This window comes from Neophocaena asiaeorientalis, unplaced genomic scaffold (genome assembly GCF_003031525.2).
Source record: "Neophocaena asiaeorientalis asiaeorientalis breed wild unplaced genomic scaffold, Neophocaena_asiaeorientalis_V1.1 scaffold76, whole genome shotgun sequence".
NCBI classification, from domain to species: Eukaryota; Metazoa; Chordata; class Mammalia; order Artiodactyla; family Phocoenidae; genus Neophocaena; species Neophocaena asiaeorientalis.
Genome location: NW_020173668.1, coordinates 1394739 through 1418827, shown reverse-complemented (window position 1 = coordinate 1418827; position 24089 = coordinate 1394739). Strand labels below are relative to the sequence as shown.

Sequence of the window (24089 nt, the reverse complement as noted above, 5' to 3'; positions counted from 1 at the left end):
AGAAGGAGTTATCTTGCATACAACAAAAATTTCCCTTTCTTCTTGGAAGAGAATTCTTAATTGCTAGATTTTGAAATAGCTGGTTTCAAAAAAAAAATACACATATACCTTTAAACAGACCAACAACACCCAAGGGTCATTCTGAGCTTTGCCAGCTGTACCCTGAATCCTCAATGTACCTCACTTCCCTTCCCCCCTTAACAGTTAAATCCCTGCAACTCATCCTTAAACCTGATCTCTAATGCCATCTGCTGTTGCAGTTCTGTGTCCTCAAAAAGCTCTACCAATCTGCTCCAATATTATTCCTGCTTGACTTTCACTACTGTATGAAGACCAAGGTAGTTCACTATTAACAGATTTATAAAATAAAATTCAGGTACTATAACTTTGGTAATATTTAACATTACAGTTATAAATGATAGGGTTCCTACTTACTACAAGTAATCCTAAATTCTTCAAACAGAAAAACTTTCCCCCAAATCAATCATTTTAACTTTAAAATGTTTCCTCTTTCTAAGAGGAATACTAATATAAAACAGAATCAAAAAACTTTAAAAACAAAGAAAAAACCCCACGAACAAATCGGTATGCTCATGCAATTTCTGCTTTAAAATCTGATAGCAGTGGGGTTCCCTGGGTGCAGTGGTTAAGAATCCACCTGCCAATGCAAGGGACACGGGTTCGAGCCCTGGTCCAGGAAGATCCCACATGCCGCAGAGCAATTAAGCCTGTGCGCTACAACTACTGACTACTGAGCGTGCGCTCTAGAGCCCGTGAGCCACAACTGCTGGAGCCTGCGTGCCTACAGCCCATGCTCTGAAACAAGAGAAGCCACCGCAATGAGAAGCCTGTGCACCACAAGGAAGAGTAGCCCCCACTCTCCGCAACTAGAGAAAGCCCGCGCCCAGCGACAAAGACTCAACTCAGCCATAAATAAATAAATAGATAGATAGATAAATAAAATCTTATAGCATTTAAAACAACACTTTATGATTTTAAGGTTAAAACTTACTTCGTAAGTCAGATCAGAGAAAAAAACTTCAACCAAAAATCTGATACAAAGAAAAAGTAGACAAAAAGTGAAGTGGAGGTTCCCTAAATTTTTGAGTGCAATACGAAGAGGTGATAAGTTCCCCACCTGTCTTCCATTCTTTATTATTTTCTTAGTACTCACCTACACTAAAGGACTGTCAAATTCTCGTTTTACAGCACAACTGACAAACATCTAGGAGACATGTTAAAACTGCCTTTGCCCTTTACTATTTACTTTGCCCCCAGAGTCCTTCTCTTTCTAGCAATTTCTAACAAAGATGTCAACATCTAATTTTAAATGAGTTCCTCTGTAAAGCTTTCCATGCATATTCTCCTGCTCATTACCTTCTCCCAACAATTCTGATTCCATAAACACTCCATATGTATTTCTATTATGGAAGTTATCATATTACATCATAATTACTCATTTACTGCACATGATAGGCACTCAAATATTTTATGGAGGAATAAATAAATAAAAGAATGTTATGAGTCTAGATGAGATTATGTTCAAAATTAAGTGATACAAAATGTGACCCTCCTTTGTGAAAAGTACAAAGTAAAATATTAGTCCTATGATTCGTTTTCTAAAGTGTAATAGACAAAATAAAAATACACACTTAAGGTAATGAAAATGTTCTGAAATTAGACAGTGGTGATCGTTGCACACCTCTGTATGTAGCTAATATACTGAATATACTAAAAACCTCTCAACTGTACACTTTAAAAGAGTGAATTTTATGGTATTTGAATTGTATCTCAATTAAAATCATATACATTTTATCTAAAACCAGGCTAATCTAATATAGGGCACAATTTAAAGGAACTACTATATGCAGAAAACCCGATAAATTACTGCTGTTTAACAGGTATGCCAAGGAAAGAAAAGCCAAAACCTAAGTAATATCAAACTCATTTTTTCCTCAACATTTCATTTCAAAACAATTGGAATTTGTGTGAAACAATTTAAAGACTGCTAGGCAAATTAACCATACAGAGCAAGAACAGAGATAACTGTTATTATCTGTATATTTTCTTACTAAAGAACCTACATTAATCTATCAGTTCTATAATTTAATAAAATCTTAGGCCAACAGACCTTAATTAGAATACTTGGATTCACTGAGGGTTTTAATAATTCTCCATAAAAATCACTTTACTGAAACTCAAAACTACATCTCCAAAGGACTGTGTTCTTAAATAATCTATTAAGTCAGCACACTCATTTTTTTTCTAAACAGAAAACTATCTTTTGGCAGGGAAATTATAATTACAGCTGTAAATTTTAACACTGCCTCTTCTCCTTTTAAGTTGGTGTGTGATAAATACAAGTAAATATAATGACTTCCCTACTTTCACTTTCTAAAATATGCAGTAGAAGAATGACTATACCATTCTGACAACTTATGAAATGACACAGACACAACATGAAGTTGCAAGACAGCCAAACCCAAATTTTTACAGGAAATTTAAAAGAAAATATGCCTTTCCACCATAGACAAAACAAAAATGAGACAGGAAAATCTATTTTTAAATTAATAATGAACGTATTTCTTATAAAACAATCAGGTGATTTCTACTCTAGCCATAAGACAGGCTAAATAGCATAAAGGTCCGTCTACTACAATAAAATAACTCAATCCAGCATAAGATGCCAAGTTTGTTGCACTGTGGCCTCACAGGAAGTAAGAAAAATCTCCAAGGGTACCAAAAGAAAAGAAAACAGAAGGGTGATCTAAGTAGGCGTAGTTGCCCAGAGGGTAAACGTACCAATCCAAGGGTAAAATGGGGCTCTCCCCCAGGAAAGGTGTTACTAACACACCCTAATTCCTGGCAAAGCAAATTCAGAGCTTCTGAAGGAGAACCAATTAGGTTCCAAGTTCAACCACAGATAAAGATGAATAAAATATGAACTTTATAATCAATTGGACAAGTTCTAGAAAAAAGTTCTATTTTTATTAAAAATCACATAAAGCTTATAAACTAATAGGCAATAATGCAAGGAACACTCTTAAATATGAGTAATGAGGAAGGATTAACCCTACTAGATATGAAACATAATTAAAACTATTATGCTGGCAAATAGAGACCAATGACACAAAGTGGGAAATCAGACCAGACTCAAGTACACATGGAAATTCAGTGTATGGTAAAGGTAGTGTCTCAAATCTGAGGACTAAAAAAAACTTAATAAAAGGGTTGAGACAACTTGCAGCTATTTGGAAAAAGATAAACTTGGATCCACAACTCATATTACACATCATTATAAACTCCAAATGGATCAATTATTTATATATTTAAAATGAAACATAAGGGAATTCCCTAGCAGTCCAGTGGTTACAACTTGAGCTTTCACTGCTGTGGACCTGGGTTCAATCCCTGGCCGGGGAACTAAGATCTGCGGCCAAAAATAATAATAATGAAAAAATGAAACATTACAAAACTCCTATTACAAAATATAAGGAGATCTTTTATAAACTTAGAGTGAAGGCCCTTCTAGTTATATGTCAAATTCTAGAAGCCATAAAAGGAAAGATTAATTAAATTCAGTAAAAAACTAAAGACTTTTGCATGGCAAAATAAAAAATAAGCAAGGTCTAAAAACAAATGACAAACTGGAAAAAAAAATATTCATCACCCATATTCCAAAGGGCTAAAGAAGCTCTCTTAGTTTCATACAGGAAAATCCTCCACAATATGCTAACACACTATTTAAGTGGAAAAAACAATGACACAAAACAGTGTGTACAGTATAGTACCATTTATATTTTTAAATTGGGGGGGGAAGAGATTACTTGCATTTGCTTGTATATATATAAAATATATTTCTGGGAGATATCAAAAGCACTGATGTTGTAGTTTTGTTCCTGGAAGCTTCTTTGCACCAATTTTGGTTCCAAACAACTTACTCTTATTTATTTTCCAAGTAAGACAATTTCAATACACAGAACAGTTTTTCTTCATTTTGGTTGAGAAATGGTTGTTCTGCTTAGCTAGTTATCATAGTTAGCATGGGGTTGTCACATGACTGCCTAAAAGGAGACTACAAAATGGATTTGAGGGGAGAGAAGGGTAATGATGGTAAAAATGTTTCATTGTTTCCTTTTTTATCTTTTAAATTCTGAATCATAGGAGTGTATTACCTAATCAAAATAATAGTTGCTAGTCCAATATCCATACTCGTATACATTAAATTTTTTATATAAGTTTCCCATGTCCAAAGTATCTCTTGCTATCTTAATCAGTTTCTGAATTCAGAGAGCAAGTTCAGGGTGAGAGGGATACCTGAAAATCTCTCAAAGACCTAAATGTAAGAGCCAGGACTGTAAAACCCTTAGGAGACAACATAGGGGAAAATCTTCATGATGTTAGACTTGGCAGTGATATCTTTGCTATGACACCAAAGCACTGGCAATAGAAAAAAAAACAGACAAATTGGGGCTTCCCTGGTGGCGCAGTGGTTGAGAGTCCGCCTGCTGATGCAGGGAACACGGGTTTGTGTCCCAGTCCAGGAAGATCCCACATGCCGCGGAGCGGCTGGGCCCGTGAGCCATGGCTGCTGAGCCTGCGCGTCCGGAGCCTGTGCTCCGCAACGGGAGAGGCCACAACAGTGAGAGGCCCGAGTATCGCAAAAAAAAAAAAACACACACACAAAAAATCAAAACAAAAACAGACAAATTGGAGTTCATCAACACAGAAAACGTCTATGTATCAGGACACTATCAAGGGAGAGGAAAAAGACAACCCACAGAATGGGAAAAAAAATATTAGCAACTCATATATCTAGACTATACCTAGAACCCTGAAAACTCAGCAACAACAACAAAAACTCCACAATTCAAAAGCAGTCAAAAGACTTAAACAGACATTTCTCCAAGGAAGATATACAAATAGTCAATAAGCTCAAGAAAAGATGCTCAACACCATTAGTCATCAGGGAAATGCAAAGTAAAACCACAGTGAGATACAACTTCATACCCCTTAGGATGGCTATTATTTAAAATACACATACATACACATATACACACACACACACACACACAGAAAATAAAAAGCAGTGATGAGGATTTGGAGTAACTGAAACCCCCATGCATTGCTGGTGGGAATATGAAATGGTATAGCTGCTATGGAAAACAGTTTGGCAGTTCCTCAAAAAAATACAGACTTATCATAGGATCCAGCAATACTACTCCTAAGTATATTACCCAAAGGAATAGAATGCAGGAATTCAAACAGATGTCTGTACACCAATGTTCACTGCAGCATATTTTCCAATAGCCAAAATGTGGAAGCAATCCAAGTGTCCACAGATGATGAATGGATAAACACAAAGTGGTATAAACGTACAATGGAACATTATTCAGCCATAAAAAGTAGTTCTGGTATATGCTACAACATGGATGAACTTGAAGACATTATGCTAAGTGAAATAAGCCAGACACAAAAGGACAAACATTGTATGATTCCACTTATATGAGGTACCTCGAATAGACAATTTCATAGAGACAGAAAGTAGATTATAGGTTACCAGAGGCTTAGTGGAGGGGCAATACAGAGTTATTGTTTAATGGTTACAGAATTTCTGTTTGGGGTGATAAGAAGGTTTTGGAATCAGATAGTGGGGATGGTTGCACAACACTGTGAATGGAATTAGTGATGCTGAATTTACACTTAAAAATGACCAAAATGGCAAATTCTATATTAATATATTTTACAACAATTTTTAAAAAGTTAATAATGTAATATATCAAAAACCACTGAATTGTACAGTTTAAATGGGTGGATAGGAGTTATATATATATCTCAATAAAGATATTTTAAAAAATACCCAGACATACTGAGTCAGAACCAATAAGAACGTATCAGGAATCTATACTTCTAATAAATATCTTACACATATATCTTGGTATATAGTTGCAAGTATTCTGTAAGATAGTTTCTTAGAAGGGACAGTGTGGAATCAAGGAATTGTCCATTTTTAATTATGACAGATACAAGCAAACTACTCTCAAAAAGTACGGCATCCGGGACTTCCCTGGTGGCGCAGTGGTTAAGAATCCGCCTGCCAATGCAGGGGACATGGGTTCGAGCCCTGATCCGGGAAGATCCCACATGCCACGGAGCAACTAAGCCCTAGAGCCCGCGAGCCACAACTACTGAGCCCGCGTGCCACAACTACTGAAGCCCACGTGCCTAGAGCCCATGCTCCACAACAAAGACAAGCCACCGCAATGAGAAGCCCATGCACTGCAACAAAGAGTAGCCCCTGCTCACTGCAACTAGAGAAAGCTCGCGCACAGCAACAAAGACCCAACACAGCCAAAAATTAAAAAATAAAAAAAGTATGGTATCGGGACTTCCCTGGTAGTCCAACGGGTAAGACTCCGTGCTCCCAATGCAGGGGGCCTGGGTTCGATCCCTGGGCAGGGAACTAGATCCCACATGCATAGCACCAACTAAGAGTCTGCATGGCACAACTAAGAAGTCCACATGCCGCAACTAAAAAAGACCCAACGTGCTGCAACTAAGACCAGGCGTGGAATGAATGAATGAATGAATGAATGTTCTTTTTTTTAAAGTACAGTATCAATATACTCCCCACCAACAGGGCATGAGAGTGGTTGTTTCCCCTATATTCTTGCCAACACTGAATGTTATGATATTTTTTAGTTTTGCCAAAATGTAATACAGAAAGATAAATCTCAAAAGTAATGAAAAATAAACCAAATACATCTTAAACTTAAACAGTGCTGTATGTCAATTATATCGCAATAAAACTAGGGGAAAATACATTAAAAGAACCAAAATCTTAAAATCTATAACTTATATGACATGAAGAGCATCTAATACTTTTCAAAAAAATAAACTAAACTTTAGTATTAACATGCCAGTTACTAAACTGTGGATTGAAATTTTTAAAAAATAAATGACATATTTGAATCACTCTAAATAATAGAATCCGTAAGTAAACTACTATTAATTTAACAATATGTCACATAATTCAAGAAACGGAAAATTTCATTTTTGAACCTGAACTTGAGTTCTGTCATTAAAAACTACATCAACAGTTATCAATGAGTTAGTACTAACCAGGATAGCAAATTATTTTTTCAGAGGGTCTTGTTTTTGTCCTCTGAACATTGTTGAAAGAAAAGTTTGATTAAGAAATAAAATATATGATCTATATTTCTATGTTTTTTACTAGAAATTTAAGGCTTAATATTTGCTTTAAAAGCAGCACTGACAGACTTGCCTGGTGGTGCAGTGGTTAAGAATCCACCTGCCAATGCAGGGGACATGGGTTCAAGCCCTGGTCTGGGAAGATCCCACAGGCCACGGAGCAACTGAGCCCGTGAGCCACAACTACTGAGCCCGCGAGCCACAACTACTGAAGCTTGTGTGCCTAGAGCCCATGCTCTGCAACAACAGAAGCCACCACAATGAGAAGCCCACGCACCGCAAGAAGAGTAGCCCCTGCTCACCACAACTAGAGAAAGCCAGCGCACAGCAACAAAGACCCAACACAGCCATAAATAAATAAATAAATGAATAAATGAATGAATGAATGAATGCACGGACAAAAACCCAACTACTTTTTGAAGAATTGGGGGGAAATGTTTTGGTTGCCTTAAAATAAATAAAACAAAACTCCCAAGCTTTCTTAGACTACCAACATGCCTCATAACAGTGCATCTTTCTCTCTTTAGCCACTGATGCTTAATCTTTTTGGAGTCATGAACCCTTCAGAGAAGCTAGTAAGAATTATGTAAAAACGCATCCAAACAAACACAAAATTCTTCACAGACCATCATATGCTGAGAGCAAGTACAGATAACCAAACACTTCCAGAGATCCCTTGTAAAGCAATACCTTAGGCTGTAAAAAGAACATTCACAAGAATCTACCACATGCTAACTACTATATATAAATTTAATTCTTTTTTTAAATTGAAGTACAGTTGACTTACAATATTGTGTTCATTTCAGGTATACAGCAAACTGACTCAGTTTTTTTCTTTTTAGATTATATTCCATTATAGGTTATTACAAGATATTGAGTATAATTCCCTGCTCTATATAGTAAATCCTTATTGCTTATCTGCTTCATGTATAGTGTATCTGTTAATCCCATACTCCTAATTTGTCCCTCTGTCCCTCTGTCTACCCTTTGGTAACCATAAATTTGTTTTCTATGTCTATGAGTCTGTTTCTGTTATATATAAAGATTCATTTATATTATTTTTAGATTCCACATATAAGTCATACCAAATAATATTTGTCTCTGTCTGACTTACTTCACTAAGTAAAATATTCTCTAGGTCTATCCGTGTTGCTGCAAATGGCAATATTTATTTCTTTTTTATGGCTGAGTAATATTCCCCTGTGTGTATACGTGTGTGTATATATATATATATAAGCATATATGTATATATGCATATATACACACACATCTACATACGTACACACTACATCTTCTTAAGCCAATCGTCTGTTGATTGGTACTTGGGTTGTATGTCTTGGCTACTGAAATTTAATTCTTTATATACCCATTTAATACAGGCATTAATAGCCCCATGTTATAAATGAGGAAACCACAGCTCAGTTAAGATAAACCAAATTGCCCGTGTACAGTTATTAAGCCAGGATTTGAATTTGGTTCTGACTCTGTAATTCATGTTCTTTCCATTGTTTATGAAGAACTAATTTAGAGGGCAGTAATATAGTCAACATCCTATGCTAAAGTAACTGTTGGAAAAATAAACACCTAACCCATTACCAACAGTGTTTTAAGTATACAGATAGCTTTCCTCAGGAACCACAAACTATATTCTGCTACAAATAATATAAGTGGGATATAAACTACTTATATATTAAGAATAAGTATGTATTGTGGGTGAAATCCTTTCAGTACAAAACCTCATTATTAGCACTATTTAAAAAATACTATAGAAAGATTACTAAAGACAATCATCTCAAAGCCCTTTAAAAATTAGCTGTGCAAGACAAGCTCTAACATCGTCTCAAGTAAAAAGGTCTAGATAAAAATTTTTTAATCCACCTTTCGAAAATTCTTGAGGTCAGCAGGAATAGAACCATCCTGAAAGGTAGGTGGTTTTGTAATCATTTAACATCTTTAAGCCTCAGTTTCTTCTCTATTAATTTGTCTATAGTCACATTGTTAGTAAACAGGAGGGCAAGATTCAACTCTAGGTTTCCTAACTAAAAATCCAATCAATATTCTTTCCACTAGGCCATGTAGGAGCAGCAATCTGGATATACCCCATTTAAAATATTTGCCATAATTTTACAAGTACATACATGGTTATACCATCACTTATATCTCTGACAAGCCTTAAGGCCTGTTTTGGCTCACAAAACAGACTATTTGGAAATAACATAAAAAGATTAAAATCAAAATTCCTAAAATATGTACGTAGGTTCGATAAAAATTAATAGAGAAATCCAAAGATTGTTAATCGTCACATATTGTTGGGAATTCTACTTACCCGCTTTGAAGGACAGTGCTCATTCTTTTCATCTGTCATCTTCCCACTTTTAAGTGCTTTCCTTGGGTGCTTGATAGTTGTTTTTATGGCAGGTCGACATACATAGTTCTCCAAGTTCTTTGGAGGTTTTTTAGTTCTCTTAGCCTGAAGGCCAATTTTCAATTTTAAATTTCCCTCTGAAAAGTTTGTTTCTTTCACTGAAAACTGTTGCTGTGCATCAGTCAAACCATCATCTTTCCCTGCTTCGATGGTTCTTTCCCGATTCCACTTGCGAAGGTCCTCTTCCTCCTTTGTGTTGTTCGCTAGCTCTACTTCTCTCTTGCTGACCAGTGTACCAGTACTGATGGCAGAGGGACTCTTTCTTGAAAATCCTTCGGAATCAGAACCCAATCCTAACATAGCAGTATTTCTAGGGTCCATCACAAGTGTATGTTATTGCCAAGGAATCTTATGAAAATTTTACAGAACTGTGTTCCATAAAAAACAGGGATCTCCAAAACTGGCAACCAGCATCTCTTTCTCTGTAGGATAGACCATAACAAAAAATTTATCAGAACAGAGGCAATTATTAACATGAGAAGTGGGTATAGGGGGAGGAGAACAAGAAGATCAGGAAGAACCGAAAATCAGTTAAAATGGATCAAAATGCCCTTCAAAATGGATTTAAATTCATTTAGTTATATTTAAATTTCAGAATAAGTTTATTATTCTCCAGATATCATAAATAAGCTGTAGTGGTATGGTGCAAATCTATGTTTAAGATCCACTGTTCTAACTCAAGCAACAAGCTTCTGCAACTGACAGTAAAGCAAACACAGTCTAAGATAAAAATAATATATATTTTAACACTCCTCAGTTTCAAAGGAATGTGTTTCTTACATTTTAGTTAAATAAAATCAATTTCACTGAAGGTAAAGAACCATGTTTTGGGCTGGTTTCAGCACTCCAATATTATTTATAAGAGATGGTAGACTTTTTAGGTTAGGACTCTTAGGCTGGAATTATCTCTATTGCTGGTTTACAATTCAACTCTGAATTCATTTACTCATTCATTCATTAAAAAGTATTTCTAAACACCTATCATGTGCCAGGCACTGTGCAACACCCTGGAAATACAGTATTCAACAAAACAGATTCAGTTCCTAAATTTACAAGCCTTATACTCTAGTGAGAAAGATAAACATTAAATAATTATATAAATGATTTAGAACAACTGTTATAAAAACTCTAAAAAGCAGAAATATATTTTCACACGTTTTCCCAATAGCAAATAGTCAGCGGTCATGCTTCAATCTCCCAAATCTATAAATTATTTTAAAACCAGAACGTAGATTTATTATTTTACAATAGTTTGTACACCTTAACAGAGAATCTGAATAATCCACACAGGGCAACCCCCTTCTCATAAATAAAGATCCTCAGGAAACCGTATAGGATTGGCATATAATCTAGTGACTAGAGAATATAAAACCAAAACAAAATAATTCACTGTTCTTGAGGACTGACAGACTAGCCTTTATTTCAAGCATATATCCAAATCAAGATCCAGGACCAGTATCTGGGGAAAAAAAGAACATCCTATCCCTTAGAAAGTTCCATTTATGCAGTAGAATATTTTAAACTATGTGCCTTAAGACTTTTCTTTCCAACAAGATTATAAGAGTTTCAAAGGCAAAGATCATATGATACAACTTTTACAACTCCTACAAGAAATGTAAGTAGAATGCACAGCCCCATGACTGGCACTCAGCAAGGCTCAATAGAAGGTGCCGACGATTTTATTAGCAGTGCTAGCAGCATTTTAAGTAGTTACTCAACAAATACTGGCCAACTGACTAAAGTGTATTCCTATTCTATTCATTCACACAAACAGCTGAAAGAGTAATTTTCAAATCAACTGCATATGACAATTATTCTTGTTGTCTACCACTTCGTATATTAACACTTCACAATAGCATTCAAGGCTCTTCATAATCTGGCTCTAACTTCTCAAATTAATCTTTCCTTACTTCCCAACACACATCCTCTATGATTTAGTCAATTCAGTTTTCTTCAACTTCCCTGGTGCTCCAGTGGCTAAGACTCCAAGCTCCCAATGCAGGGGCCCCGGGTTTGATCCCTGGTCAGGGAGCTAGATCCCACATGCTGCAACTAAGAGTTCGCAAACCACAACAAAGATCCTGCGTGCCACAACTAAGACCCCACACAGCGAAATAAATAAATATTTTTTAAAAATTCTGTTTTTTTACTGTCCCTAACAAATCATGTTCATTTCTGCTTCTGTGCCATGTGCTTTCTTTCCTTTAAAAGTACAAAGTCCTATCTTCCCCACGATGTGTTCACATCCTGAAATTCAAAACTCTGAAAATCAAAAGTTTTCTTGTAACACCCTAGTGACAAAATGTGACCTGACCTGATCTGGATCCATTTTGGTCTTAATTACCACAATTTCTATGAACAGTCATACACTTCAGTGCAGAAGTACTAAAGTGTTTGATTAAGGAGTCTTCTTTGCCAGTTCTTCTTTTTCTCCCCTAACTCTATAAACACTGGAGTGCCCCCAGGGCATGCTCTTTCCTTTGCTATCTACACTAACTTTCTAAATGACCAGATCCAGTCTTTTGAATTTAAATGCCATCTAACACAGATGATTCAAAAATTTCTATCTCCAGACAGAGAACAGCTGAGACCCCTCCTGGAACTCCAGATTCATATATTTAAATGCCTACTTGACACGCTGACTAGATAGTTAATAATTAGGCACTTCAAGCTTAACATGTCCAAAGTCAATTCACCTTCGCCAAGCTCCCCAAATCTGTTCTTCCCACAGGCTTACTCATCTCAATAAATGAAACTCCAACCAGAAATATTTAGACCAAAATTTTAATCATCTGTGATTCCTTTCTTTTTCTAATGCCCCATATGTCCACTCGGTCAGAAAAGTCTTCTTTACCTTCAAAATATATGTGGAACCTATTTCTCACTAATTTGACAGCTACCAATCAGATCCAACTGATAATATCTGCCCTGTACTATTTATTTCAATAACCTCCTGACTGGTTCCTCGTTTCAGCCTTTGTATCTCTTTATAGTCTTCTCAACTCAACAGCAGGATAATCTTTTTAAAGTCTGTATCATATCATGTCACTCCTCTGCTCAAAAACCCTTTCAATGGCTTCCCATTTTACTCAAAGTAAAAGCCAAAGTCTTTACAATGGTCTAAATTCCCTACAATCCCCTCTACTTCTCTTCCATCTCCTACCAGTCTCCCCACTTAGCTCCAAGAAGGGGGGGAGGGGCACAGGTACTCTCCTGTTTTTCAAAGTCAATGAAAATACTCCTACCTAAGGGCCTTTGCACTTATTATTCTACCTGATTAGAAAACCCTTTCCCCAGATCACTGCATGGTTTGCTCTGTCACTTCCATCATGTCTTTGCCTAAATATAACTTATAGAAGAGGCATTCCCTTTACAAAATAGAAAAACACCCATCCCACCTCTTCTCACACTCATCCTGTTTTATTTCTCCTGTGCTCTTTTCACCATCTGGTGTACAATATATTTATTTATTGTCTACACGCTTCCATTGGAATGTAAAGTTCACATGGAAGTGGATTTTTGTCAATTTGGTTCAATGTACTATTCTAGCATCAAGAACGGTACCTGGCACATAGGTGGTAGTCAATAAATATTTAAATTAACTCCATGCCTTATGTGGGTTACATGTTATTGGCTTCAATTTATTCCTTTTCTAGTTTTTTCCCTCCTCTTTCTTATTTCTTAAATTCAAATGCCCATCCAGGGTTTCGTGTTACTAATGGTGAACTGATGGACCTGCCAAATATCTTATTGGTTAGTTATTAAAATAAATCCTTTTTGGAATAAAAACAAATAATAATTTATACAAAAACAACTACTTTTACATACACTACTCACAAATACACACATTTTAAATTTTCCCTATAATTTTTGATTTTCATAATGAAAGAATTACAGAAGTCTTAATGTATATTTATAAATATATAAAGTAGAATTTCTGTATTTCTTCCGAAGAACTCAAAGCATTTTTTACCAGCACTTACTCACTCTCAAAACATTCCAGAGAAGGGTTTGGAGAGCATGATTCTCTTCATTTTTAAAATGGAAAAAACTGAAACCAAGTGACACAGATTATTAAATAATAGCAGAGTATCAATAAACTGAAAAGGAAATTAATTTGAAAATATTGATCACTACCCTAGAAATGTATGTAGGAATAGAGAACTATTACGTTTCCTTAACTTGATCAAGGAGAAAAAAGAATAGTATCCTTTGGGCATATTCTGCGAATCCACTTAGGCAGTAGGACTGGAAAATCATGATTGGCAAACTCCACATACCAAATTTAAGTGTTTCTAGTAAAGATAAATCCAAGTTCTGAAGATACTTCACAACAAAGAATGCTTTTATCTACTAAATGTAAACTGCCTGAAAAGCAGTCCCTACAGCAGCTGCCAGACGTTGTTTTTGAATTTTCAAAGCAATGTTCTTTGTGAATGATATTCTTTCAGCTTTTGGAAAGATGCATCTATACAATCTAGGTCTTCCATCCAGGGGCAAGGATGCTATGTTGTTACACAACTTATTCTGGTTCCTACTATAATACATTCAATTTAAAACACAGTTGCAAGGAGAAACACAGAACTAAGAATGCAAGAATCTCTTCATTCACGCTCAAAGAGGCAAATTCAACATTCATCTCACGTGCAACTTTGGGATTAACATTTTCAAACCACTGAAACAATCCAAAACAGTCTAGCCCAAATACAAGGGAAACTAACATTAATCTACCGCATGAAGCCCTTTTTCCCAGATCATTTTCGCTATGAACAAACTTTTTAGAAAATTGCTAATTACAGTTGACCCTTGAACAACAAAGGTTTGAACTGCACAGGTCCACTTAAATGAAGATTTCTTCAATAGTAAACACTACAGTACTACATGATTTGCAGTTGGTTGAATCCACAGACGTGGAGGAACCACATATACAGAGGGCTGACTATGTGGATTTTCTACGGCTTGGAGGGTCAGCGCCCTTAACCCCCGTTTTGTTCAAGGGTCAACTGTATATATTTTCTAAGTACTACAAATATTGAGTCCTTACAGTGGGTTTAGCATTCGCAATTTAAAAATAATAAAAATACCGAAGTTTTACTGAGCTCTTAATATGTGCAAAGCTCTATGCTAAAAGTTTTATACAGATTATCTCATTTTAAGCCTCACAATCACCATGAGGTAGTTACTATTATTCTTCTCTTTTTAGAGATGAAAAGACAAGTTAACAGCCAATAAAAGGTAGAGTCTAGGTCTGCCTGGCTCCTCTTAAACACTATGTTATTCTGCCTCCCAAAGATCATTTTTAGTCCTGATCTTATTACTCCTCTCTGCTACATTTGGCATATTTGATATTTGAAACTCTCACCTGGCTGCTATGATCACACATTCTACTGGCTCTCCAACTACCTCTCTAACCAGTCCACCATTTCCTTTATGGATTCACCATTCTTAATCTATTCCTTCATCCATTCAATAAATATTTTCACAGTCTCTAAATATGTTTTGAGAATTGTGATACCCATTGTAGATATAGTCATAAGTAATACAAATATAGTCCTTGGTGTCATGAACTTCAAATTTAGCAGGGGATACAAATGAATGACTGATCACACAAATACATATAACTCCTAATAAATGTGAAGGTACTACTATGTGAGGTAGTATATCAAGGAAACGTGGAGGGGCGGGGAACATATCTTAGAAAAACATGTAACTATAAACTGAGACCCAGGGAATAGCCAGGCAAAATGTGGAGGTGAAAATGATCCAAAAATAGGGAACAGTGGGTGTAAAAACTCCCTGAGACTGTAAAGGTTAACAGTAGGTAAACCAAATGGAGAACAGCACAATACGAAAATGGAATGTTAAACAAAAATAGCTTGCAGAGGGTCTTGTTGGCCTACATGAAAGATATGGAATTCAAAAAGAAGCTCTGTAAAGGAGAGTAATGATACAATTTACATTTTAAGAAAACTTCTCTGGTTGCTGTGGGAGAATGATTAGAAAAATAGTAAAAGCTGATTCTGGAATAACAGTCAAAAGATTGACAGATTAGGTAGTAGCACTGGAAATTTTTAAAGAATGGATGGATTAAGAGATATTTTAGAGGTATAATAGATATGATTTGTCAGTAAGAAGTAGGAGGGGAGGTAAATAAAATATGAAGACTTGAGCAATCATAGAATTGTATGGTGGTACCATTTAGACACTCCTTAAACAAATATTTACTAAGTGCCCATTATGTAAGAGAAACTTACATAGCACTGCAAAAAAACACAAAAATCCTGCCCTCATGGGGCTAGCATTCTATAAGTTGTTTGCCAGAATGACACAGAAGGGGAGATCAAGAGTTCAGTAATAAATGTGTTTAATTTTAGATGCCTGTGAAACATTTAAGTAGAAAGGTCAAGTAGACAGATGGAAATATAGGCACATGATATATACAGAGGGAGGCAGTATGACAACATATGAACATAAAATAAAAGGAGTTTTATAAGTTTTAGTTTTAACTTGATAAGAAAGGTAATTTATCTTATTAACTTTCCCTAATACGTAAAAATAACATTTTTTTTTGGATAAGTACATATCTAAAATTACCACAATGCAGACTAAACAATGTTTGCAGATTTTTAGCTTAAAATAAGTAAAATCTAGCTTGACTCATCTATGATAATTTTCATTTTCCTTTGCAGTCTTTATTAAACATAGTTAGAGACTGTAATCATTGTTGTATTTCTCAACATTCAAAACCAGATATAAATTAACTATACAAAACTTTTAAAAATTCATAGCTCATTGTGCATTTTAATTTGTCCTGGGTTTCATGCTCTTTAAAATTCTTATAAATGACCATAATATTTCTTAGAATATATCATATTAGCTAAGTAATCACAGAAATGTGGGGATCATCCTTGACTTCTCAACCTAACACCAAAACATGTGAAAACCACGTAAATAATTTTTGATTACACATAGTTCCTATTCCACTGCCACTGAGTTGTCCAAAAAAACAATTCTTACCCAAAATATAGTAGTGGCCTTCTAACTCCTTTGTATATCCACCTTGCTCTCCTCCAGTCCCTTCCTCCAGCCAGAAGGATGATTTTAAAAATAATCTAATTATGTCATTTCTCCGCGTAAAACCTTTGGATGCTTTCATACTGACCTTTGGATATAAAAGTCCCTTATCCTAATCATAATTTATAACTTAAATTTTCAGTATGGTACAGTAGTTAAAGACACAAACTCTGGATCCAGAATGCACAGGCTCAGATCCCAGTTCTGGTATATTAATTTTGGGCAAGGCACTCTATGCCTTGTTCTCTCATCCATGAATAGAAACTGTTGTTAGGGTTCAATGAACTAATACATGAGTAGTACTTACAAAAGTACTTCACACACACACCAGTGTTTACGTTTACTTTTTTGTTATTATCAGCCCCTACCTAACTCTAGCCACACTCTTCCCACTCTTCTATAAGCACAGCAGGGGCAAATAAAAGCCCCCCAAAGCAGTAACATATGTGTGACATACAAGTGTTCTAAGTACTTTTCAGTTCCCCAAATGTCTCTGTCTTCCTCCCTCTAGGAGAACAGTTACTTCTCTCTGCCTAGTACTCTTTTCTACCTGCTTCTTTGATGACTTCTACTCATCCTTTCCATCTCAGCTTAAAGGTCACTTTATCAGGGAGACATTTCCTAACCCCCTAGACCAGGGGAGATCTCCCTGTTAGGGGGTCATATAGCATACTGTAATAAGCCCCTTAAAACTTACCATACCAGTAAGCTATATGCTTAATATCCATATTTTATACTAGACCATTTGTTTCATGAGAATAAGAATCCTATCTACCTTATCACTGCTATATCCTTAGTAAAGTTCCTGGACCATAAAAGGCATTCAATAAGTATCTATTGACTGAATAAGCCAACATGCATATTACTATATTTTTAATCACGTATATAGAGAACAGACAAAATGAAAATTGAAATATTAAAAAACTGAGATATATATATATATAATTTTTTGGCTGTATGCGGGCCTCTCACTGTTGTGGCCTCTCCCGTTGCGGAGCACAGGCTCCGGATGCACAGGCTCAGTGGCCATGGCTCACGGGCCCAGCTGCTCCGCGGCATGTGGGATCTTCCTGGACCGGGGCACAAACCCATGTCCCCTGCATCGGCAGGTGGACTCTCAACCACTGCGCCACCAGGGAAGCCCAGAACTGATATTTTAATTGTCTAAACACTATTTAATCTCATACTGCTTTTATAACTTAAAAAATAAGCTCTATGTATATCACCAGTAAAAGACTAAGCAGTTTCCTAACTGGTTTAAGATGTTTTACATTAAACCACTGAATCACTGATGTTACATAAGTCACTGAAATCAGAAAAAGCTAAAATATCTTCATGAAGATACCAAAAAATTTTAAACTATGTCCCTAAATGACTTATACAACAAAAACTACACTTAAAAAGCTGGACAAATTAAGCTTTTTTACTCAGCTACAGAACCCTTTATTTAAAAGACAGGGACAATCACCAACAATTCCTAACTTTCAAAGTACTAATCACCAGTAAATCTAGCTATTTTTATATTTATGTATTGTATATATTTCTTAAATTCCAAGATGCCACTGATTCTAAGAGGCTTCATGAATCAATGACCGCATTTTCAGGAGGAAATTTTTTTATAAGCCACTACCACATTAAATGTAATTATCAGTTGTATTATTTCCTACTTTCAGAAACATTAAACTGGGAGGAAAGAATGTGTCTCATGACCAAAGAAATACTTATTATACCAACAAACTACTTCAGAAACTCAGAACAGGAAAGTGAAATAGCAGACATAAATTATAACTAGTAAGCCACAAGAGGAAAATATACACAGAAAGAATTCCCAAAGCTAATCCTTCGGAAAAAACTATACTCATCGACTGTCAGACAGATAATCTAATCAAAGCTTACTTAATTCTTCCTGACAAGCAAAGTTAACACAAACTGAATATATGTAACTTCAACTGTTTTTTAAAAAAAGGAAGGATGGGGACTTCCCTGGTGGTCCAGTGGGTAAGAGTCCTCACTCCCAATGCAGGAGGCCCAGGTTCAATCCCCGGTCAGGGAACTAGATCCCGCATGCATGCCACAACTAAGACCCAGAGCAGCCAAAATAAATAAACAAAAAAACAAACAAATATTTTTTTAATAAATAAAATTAAATTAAAAAGGAGGGATGGGTCCATGGTTGCAAGGAACATGTAGGGACATTGAACTCTATCCTTAGGGAATTCTAAAATGGCAACAGGAGGGAAGCAGAAGTTAACGTCAGAAAGATTTTCTCATTAGTGAATTATTACACTTTGACCAGTATTAAGGGCTGTCAACTCAGGGCCAATCCACTTGGTTATACACTAAACAAAAGAGTCGTTTCCAAGAAGGTACCATTTACATTGTAAATACATTATATTTATTTTCCATAAAACTTTTCTGGGAAAAAATTGGAGTCGGAATGTAAAATGGTGCAGCTGCTTTGGAAAACAGTCTGGCAGTTACTCAAAAGGCTAATCAGAGTTACCACATAACCTTGCAATTTCACTCCTAGGCATATACCCAAGAGAAATGAAAACATTTATCTTGGACTTCCCTGGTGGCACAGTGGTTAAGAATCCACCTGCCAATGCAGGGGACACAGGTTCGAGCCCTGGTCCGGGAAGATCCCACATGCCGCAGAGCAACTAAGCCCGTGCGCCACAACTACTGAGCCTGCACTCTAGAGCCCACAAGCCACAACTACTGAGCCCGCGTGCCACAGTATTGAGTCCACCGCGCCTAGAGCCCATGTTCTGCAACAAGAGAAGCCACCACGAGAAGCCCGCAAACAGCAAGGAAGCACAGCGCCCGCTCGCTGCAACTAGAGAAAGCCTGCGTGCAGCAACAAAGACCCAACACAGCCAAAAATAAATTAATTAAATAAAAATATTAAAAAATTTTTTATCTACACAAAAACTTGTACACAAATGTTCACAGGAACATTATCCATACAATGAAATGTTATTCATCAATGAAAAGGCATGAAGTAGAGCCATCCCTCAGTATCCGCGGATAACTGGTTCCAGAACCCCTACAAATACCAAAATCCGAAAATACTGACGCCCCTTATATAAAATGGCATAGTATTTGTGTATAACCTACATGTATTTAAATCATCTCTAGATTGCTTCTAATTCCTAATACAATGTAAATGCTACATAAATAGTTGTAAATAAGATGTAAATGCTGTATAAATAGCTGTGTGCAGCAAATTCAAGTTTTGCTCCTTGGAACCTTCCAGAATTCTTTCCCCCATTCTTTCTTTCTGTCTGTCTGTCTATCTATCTATCTATCTATCTATCTATCTATCTATCTATCTATCTATCTATCTATCTATCTATCTACCTATGGCTGTGTTGGGTCTTCGTTGCTGCACGCGGGCTTTCTCTAGTTGCGGCGAGTAAGGCTACTCTTCTTTGCGGTGCACAGGCTTCTCATTGCAGTGGCTTCCCCTGTTGTGGAGCATGGGCTCTAGGCGCACGGGTGTCAGTAGTTGTGGCATGTGGGCTCAGTAGTTGTGGCTCGTGGGCTCTAGAGCGCAGGCTCAGTAGTTGTGACGCATGGGCTTAGCTGCTCCACGGCATGTGGGATCTTCCCGGACCAGGGCTCAAACCCATGTCCCCTGCATTGGCAGGTGGATTCTCAACCACTGCGCCACCTGGGAAGCCCCCCACCAACAAACATTTTCAATCCATGGATAGTTGAATGTGCGGATGTAAAACCCATGGATATGGAGGGCCAGACGTACTGATACATGCTACAACATAGATGAACTTTGAAAACATTATGTTAAATGAAGGAAGCCAGTTCCAACAGACAACATTGTAAGATTCCATTTGTATGAAATGTCCAAACCCAGCAAACCCATACAGAAAGTAGATTAGTGGTTACCTAGGGCTAGGGTAAAAGGGGAATACCTGGGGTGGGGAGTGACTATGGGTATCAAGATGCAATGTTCTAATATTAGATAGTGGAGATGGTTGCATTAACTATATGAATATGTTAAAAACCACTTAACTGTATGCTTCAAATTAGTGAATTGTATAGTACATGAATTATATCTCAATAAAGCTATTTAACATTTTTCTGGCAGATCAAAATAAAGTTTCTTGTGGAAGGGATTCCCTTCCTAGTTTACATAAAAACAGATTATGGACTAGTGGCAGTCCTGAAAAAACCTTTTTCAATTAACAGATTTCAATATGGCAAGAAGATGAGTTATTTGATATATGTTTGTTGCATGTTGACCTAACTGGTTATCTACTTGGAGAAGACAAAGGTAGAACCATTCCTCATTAAACACAAGAGTAATTTCCTCATGGACTTCCCTGGTGGCACAGTGGTTAAGAATCCGCCTGCCAATGCAGGGGACACAGGTTCAAGCCCTGGTCCGGGAAGATCCCACATGCCGCGGAGCAACTAAGCCCGTGTGCCACAACTACTGAGCCCACGTGCCACAACTACTGAGCCCGCATGCCACAACTACTGAAGCTGTGCACCTAGAGCCCATGCTCCGCAACAAGAGAAGCCACCACAATGAGAAGCCTGTGCACTGCAGCGAAGAGTAGCCCCCACTCACTGCAACTAGAGAAAGCCCAGGCACAGCAACGAAGACCCAATGCAGCCTAATTAATTAATTAATTAAAAAAAGAATAATTTCCTCATGGATTTAAGAGCTATATGTACAAATAAAAGCACTTGAAGAGTACTGGTGAATATTTCTATAGCCTATGGTTGAGAAACCTTAAGCAAATCAGGAAACGAGAAACCATAAAGGAAAATAAGTGACCAATTTGATTACATAAAAGCATTATATACCGTGATGTAAGATGTAAACAAAATCAAGGACAAACAACAGATTGGGAGAAAATATAATGAACATGAAAAAGGATTAATATCTCTAACATACAAAGTTATTCTATAAAGTAGTACGTAAGAAAAGACATACAGGAGATATGCACAGGCAATTACAGAAGACATAGAAATAATTAGAAACACAAAAAGATGATCTACCTCACTGGTAGTCAGGGAGGTGTGAATTAAGATATTTTCACTCATCACTTTGGTTGAAATTTAAGACTGATAACAACTAATACTGGCAAGGTGGGAAAGAGGCCACTAGTGGCCACCATCATTTTGGAAAGTAATCTTTTCTATCATAGAAAAATAAAAGCACCAATAAAAGGATACTTATAGCAGTCCTTGATGTGCTACATACACAAAAACAGTTAAATATATATATACTCACACACAAATATACAGCCATGTATGCTATTTTTAAGTAAAAATGCAAGCATCAGCTCATATTTGTAAAGAGTAGAAAAAAACATGTATTTGTATGCACACAGAAATAAATATGAATGATTATATATCAGCTGATAGCACTGGTTATTTTAGGGGAAAAGGTTTGGAAGTAAACGGGAAAAATCTTGTTTATAAATATTTTTTTCCTTGCCCTGTTATAGAATTTGTGTAAGTTTTATAATTAAACACAAATCCAATAAAAACATATTTTTAAAAGATTTGAAATATACATAGGTACCATAAGCACACACCTCTCAAGTCTTGTTCATATATACATGAAATTGAGAAAACTAACCCAATAGCTTTTGGATGTACTTTCTAACTCCATTATCTTAATACTGACTAGCTATTTCCTTAATATATTCCTCTCCTTTTTGTTTCCATTCAATAGACTGCCACCTACTACACACCTCTTTATCTTTTTATTATTTTGTTTTATTGTGGTAAGAACAGTTAACATGAGATCTACCAAATTTTTAAGTGTACAATACACTATTGTTGACTATACATACAATGCTATACAATAAATCTCTAGAGCTTATTCATCTTGCTTGACAGAAACTTTATGCCTATTAATAAGTAATTCTCCATTTCCTCCTACCCACAACTACATGCCTCTTCAAACTAGATCAGGAAAAAAAAGACAAATGGGACTTTATGAAAAATGAGAACTTCTGTTCATCAAATGACACCACCTAGAGAGTGAAAAGGGAAGCCATACATTGGATGATGATATTTGCAACGCATATATCTGAGAAAGGAATTGCATTCAGAATATGTATTAAGAGCAGGTACTTCACAAGAGGATGTCCAAACATCCAACGCACACATGAAAAGTTGCTTAAACTCACCAGTCATCAGTGAAATGCAAATCAATACCAATGAAATACTATTACCCACCAAAACGGCTAAAATTTAAAAGAATGGCAACACCAAAAGCTGGGGAAGATGTAGAGCCTGATAAAGTTATAAAGTCATAAAATCAACTTGGAAAACCGTCTGACAGTATTTACTAAAGATAAAAATATGCTTACCCTGTGGCCCAGCAATTCCACTCCTAGGTATATGCCAAAGACAAATGAGTGCATACTGTTCACCAAAAGAGGGGAGGTGCCCAGGTAAGGCTTCACAGCATCAACTTGAACTTTGTCTCAGAAGTTGGGTGGGTGTTCTCTAAGCAGCCAGGCACTGGGAGGAACATGAAAGTCATGGAGATATAAACGAACCGTGTATGGGAATGATGACAGTTCCAAACAGCTGAAGCACAAGGGTAGGAAGCCCAGTGAGACACAAAGCTAAAGAGGTAGGCAGGATCTTGAAGAGTGCTAAAGAGTGTGTCCTGCCAAGGCACATGGTCAGGTTTGGATTCAGAAATCGCATGCATTTCAGAGACGTGTGTGGGATATAGCTAGGGAGGCTTGGTAACTGTATGCTGGAAGCCAATCAGGGTGGGTCACAGACAGACGATTATCACTTTGCTGCCATTTTACTGATTTTGGAGAATTACTTTTCTTATACCCAGTCTGCCATTCTAACATTGGTATGTTGCTTTAACTAACGATTCTCCAGAAATTATTGCATTATCAAAATGGTGAAGAGAAAAAGAAGGTGGCCAGATAACAGACAGTACAGCAAAGATTTACTTAAACCACCATCTAACCACCACCATCCCATGTGAGTTTATGTCCATTTTTAAATGCAATTCCTGTTGAAGAACAAGTAAATAATGCAACTGTCATTCCGTAAGATTCATAATTAAGATGCTTATGAAACAAGAAACTTGGAGGTAGCCACTTTTAATCACCTAGTTCTAAGTCTCAGTCAATAGTTTCCAAATTTGTGTGGAACAGATTCATCTAGAAATATTTCTCGAGGCTTATCTGAATCCCAAATCATACTACTTTCTTAAACATCTCAATTCTACTTAAGAAGATTGCCTCTAACTATCTGGAAATTTTTGTTAATATTTTCTTAAGGACACCATTTACACGGAAGAGAACAGGCTCTCTAATACATACGAATGATAATTCTGACTTAGACTTAGGATCCATACATG

At 36.5% G+C, this 24089-nt stretch overlaps 1 protein-coding gene across 5 annotated transcripts in view; it reads right to left on the bottom strand.

Moving 5' to 3' along the window:
* Positions 1 to 24089, bottom strand: part of ASH1L (ASH1 like histone lysine methyltransferase) — a 210802-nt gene that overhangs the window by 174032 nt on the left and 12681 nt on the right. For 3 of the 5 annotated variants that reach the window (XM_024748118.1, XM_024748117.1, XM_024748113.1), the window contains exon 2: positions 9539 to 10059. In XM_024748118.1, the coding sequence (XP_024603886.1) occupies positions 9539 to 9958 (420 nt within the window). In that variant the 5' untranslated portion in view covers positions 9959 to 10059. Of the gene's footprint in view, positions 1 to 9538; positions 10060 to 23067; positions 23222 to 24089 lie in introns of all 5 variants that reach the window. The other 2 variants (XM_024748116.1, XM_024748115.1) reach the window with 1 other exon arrangement.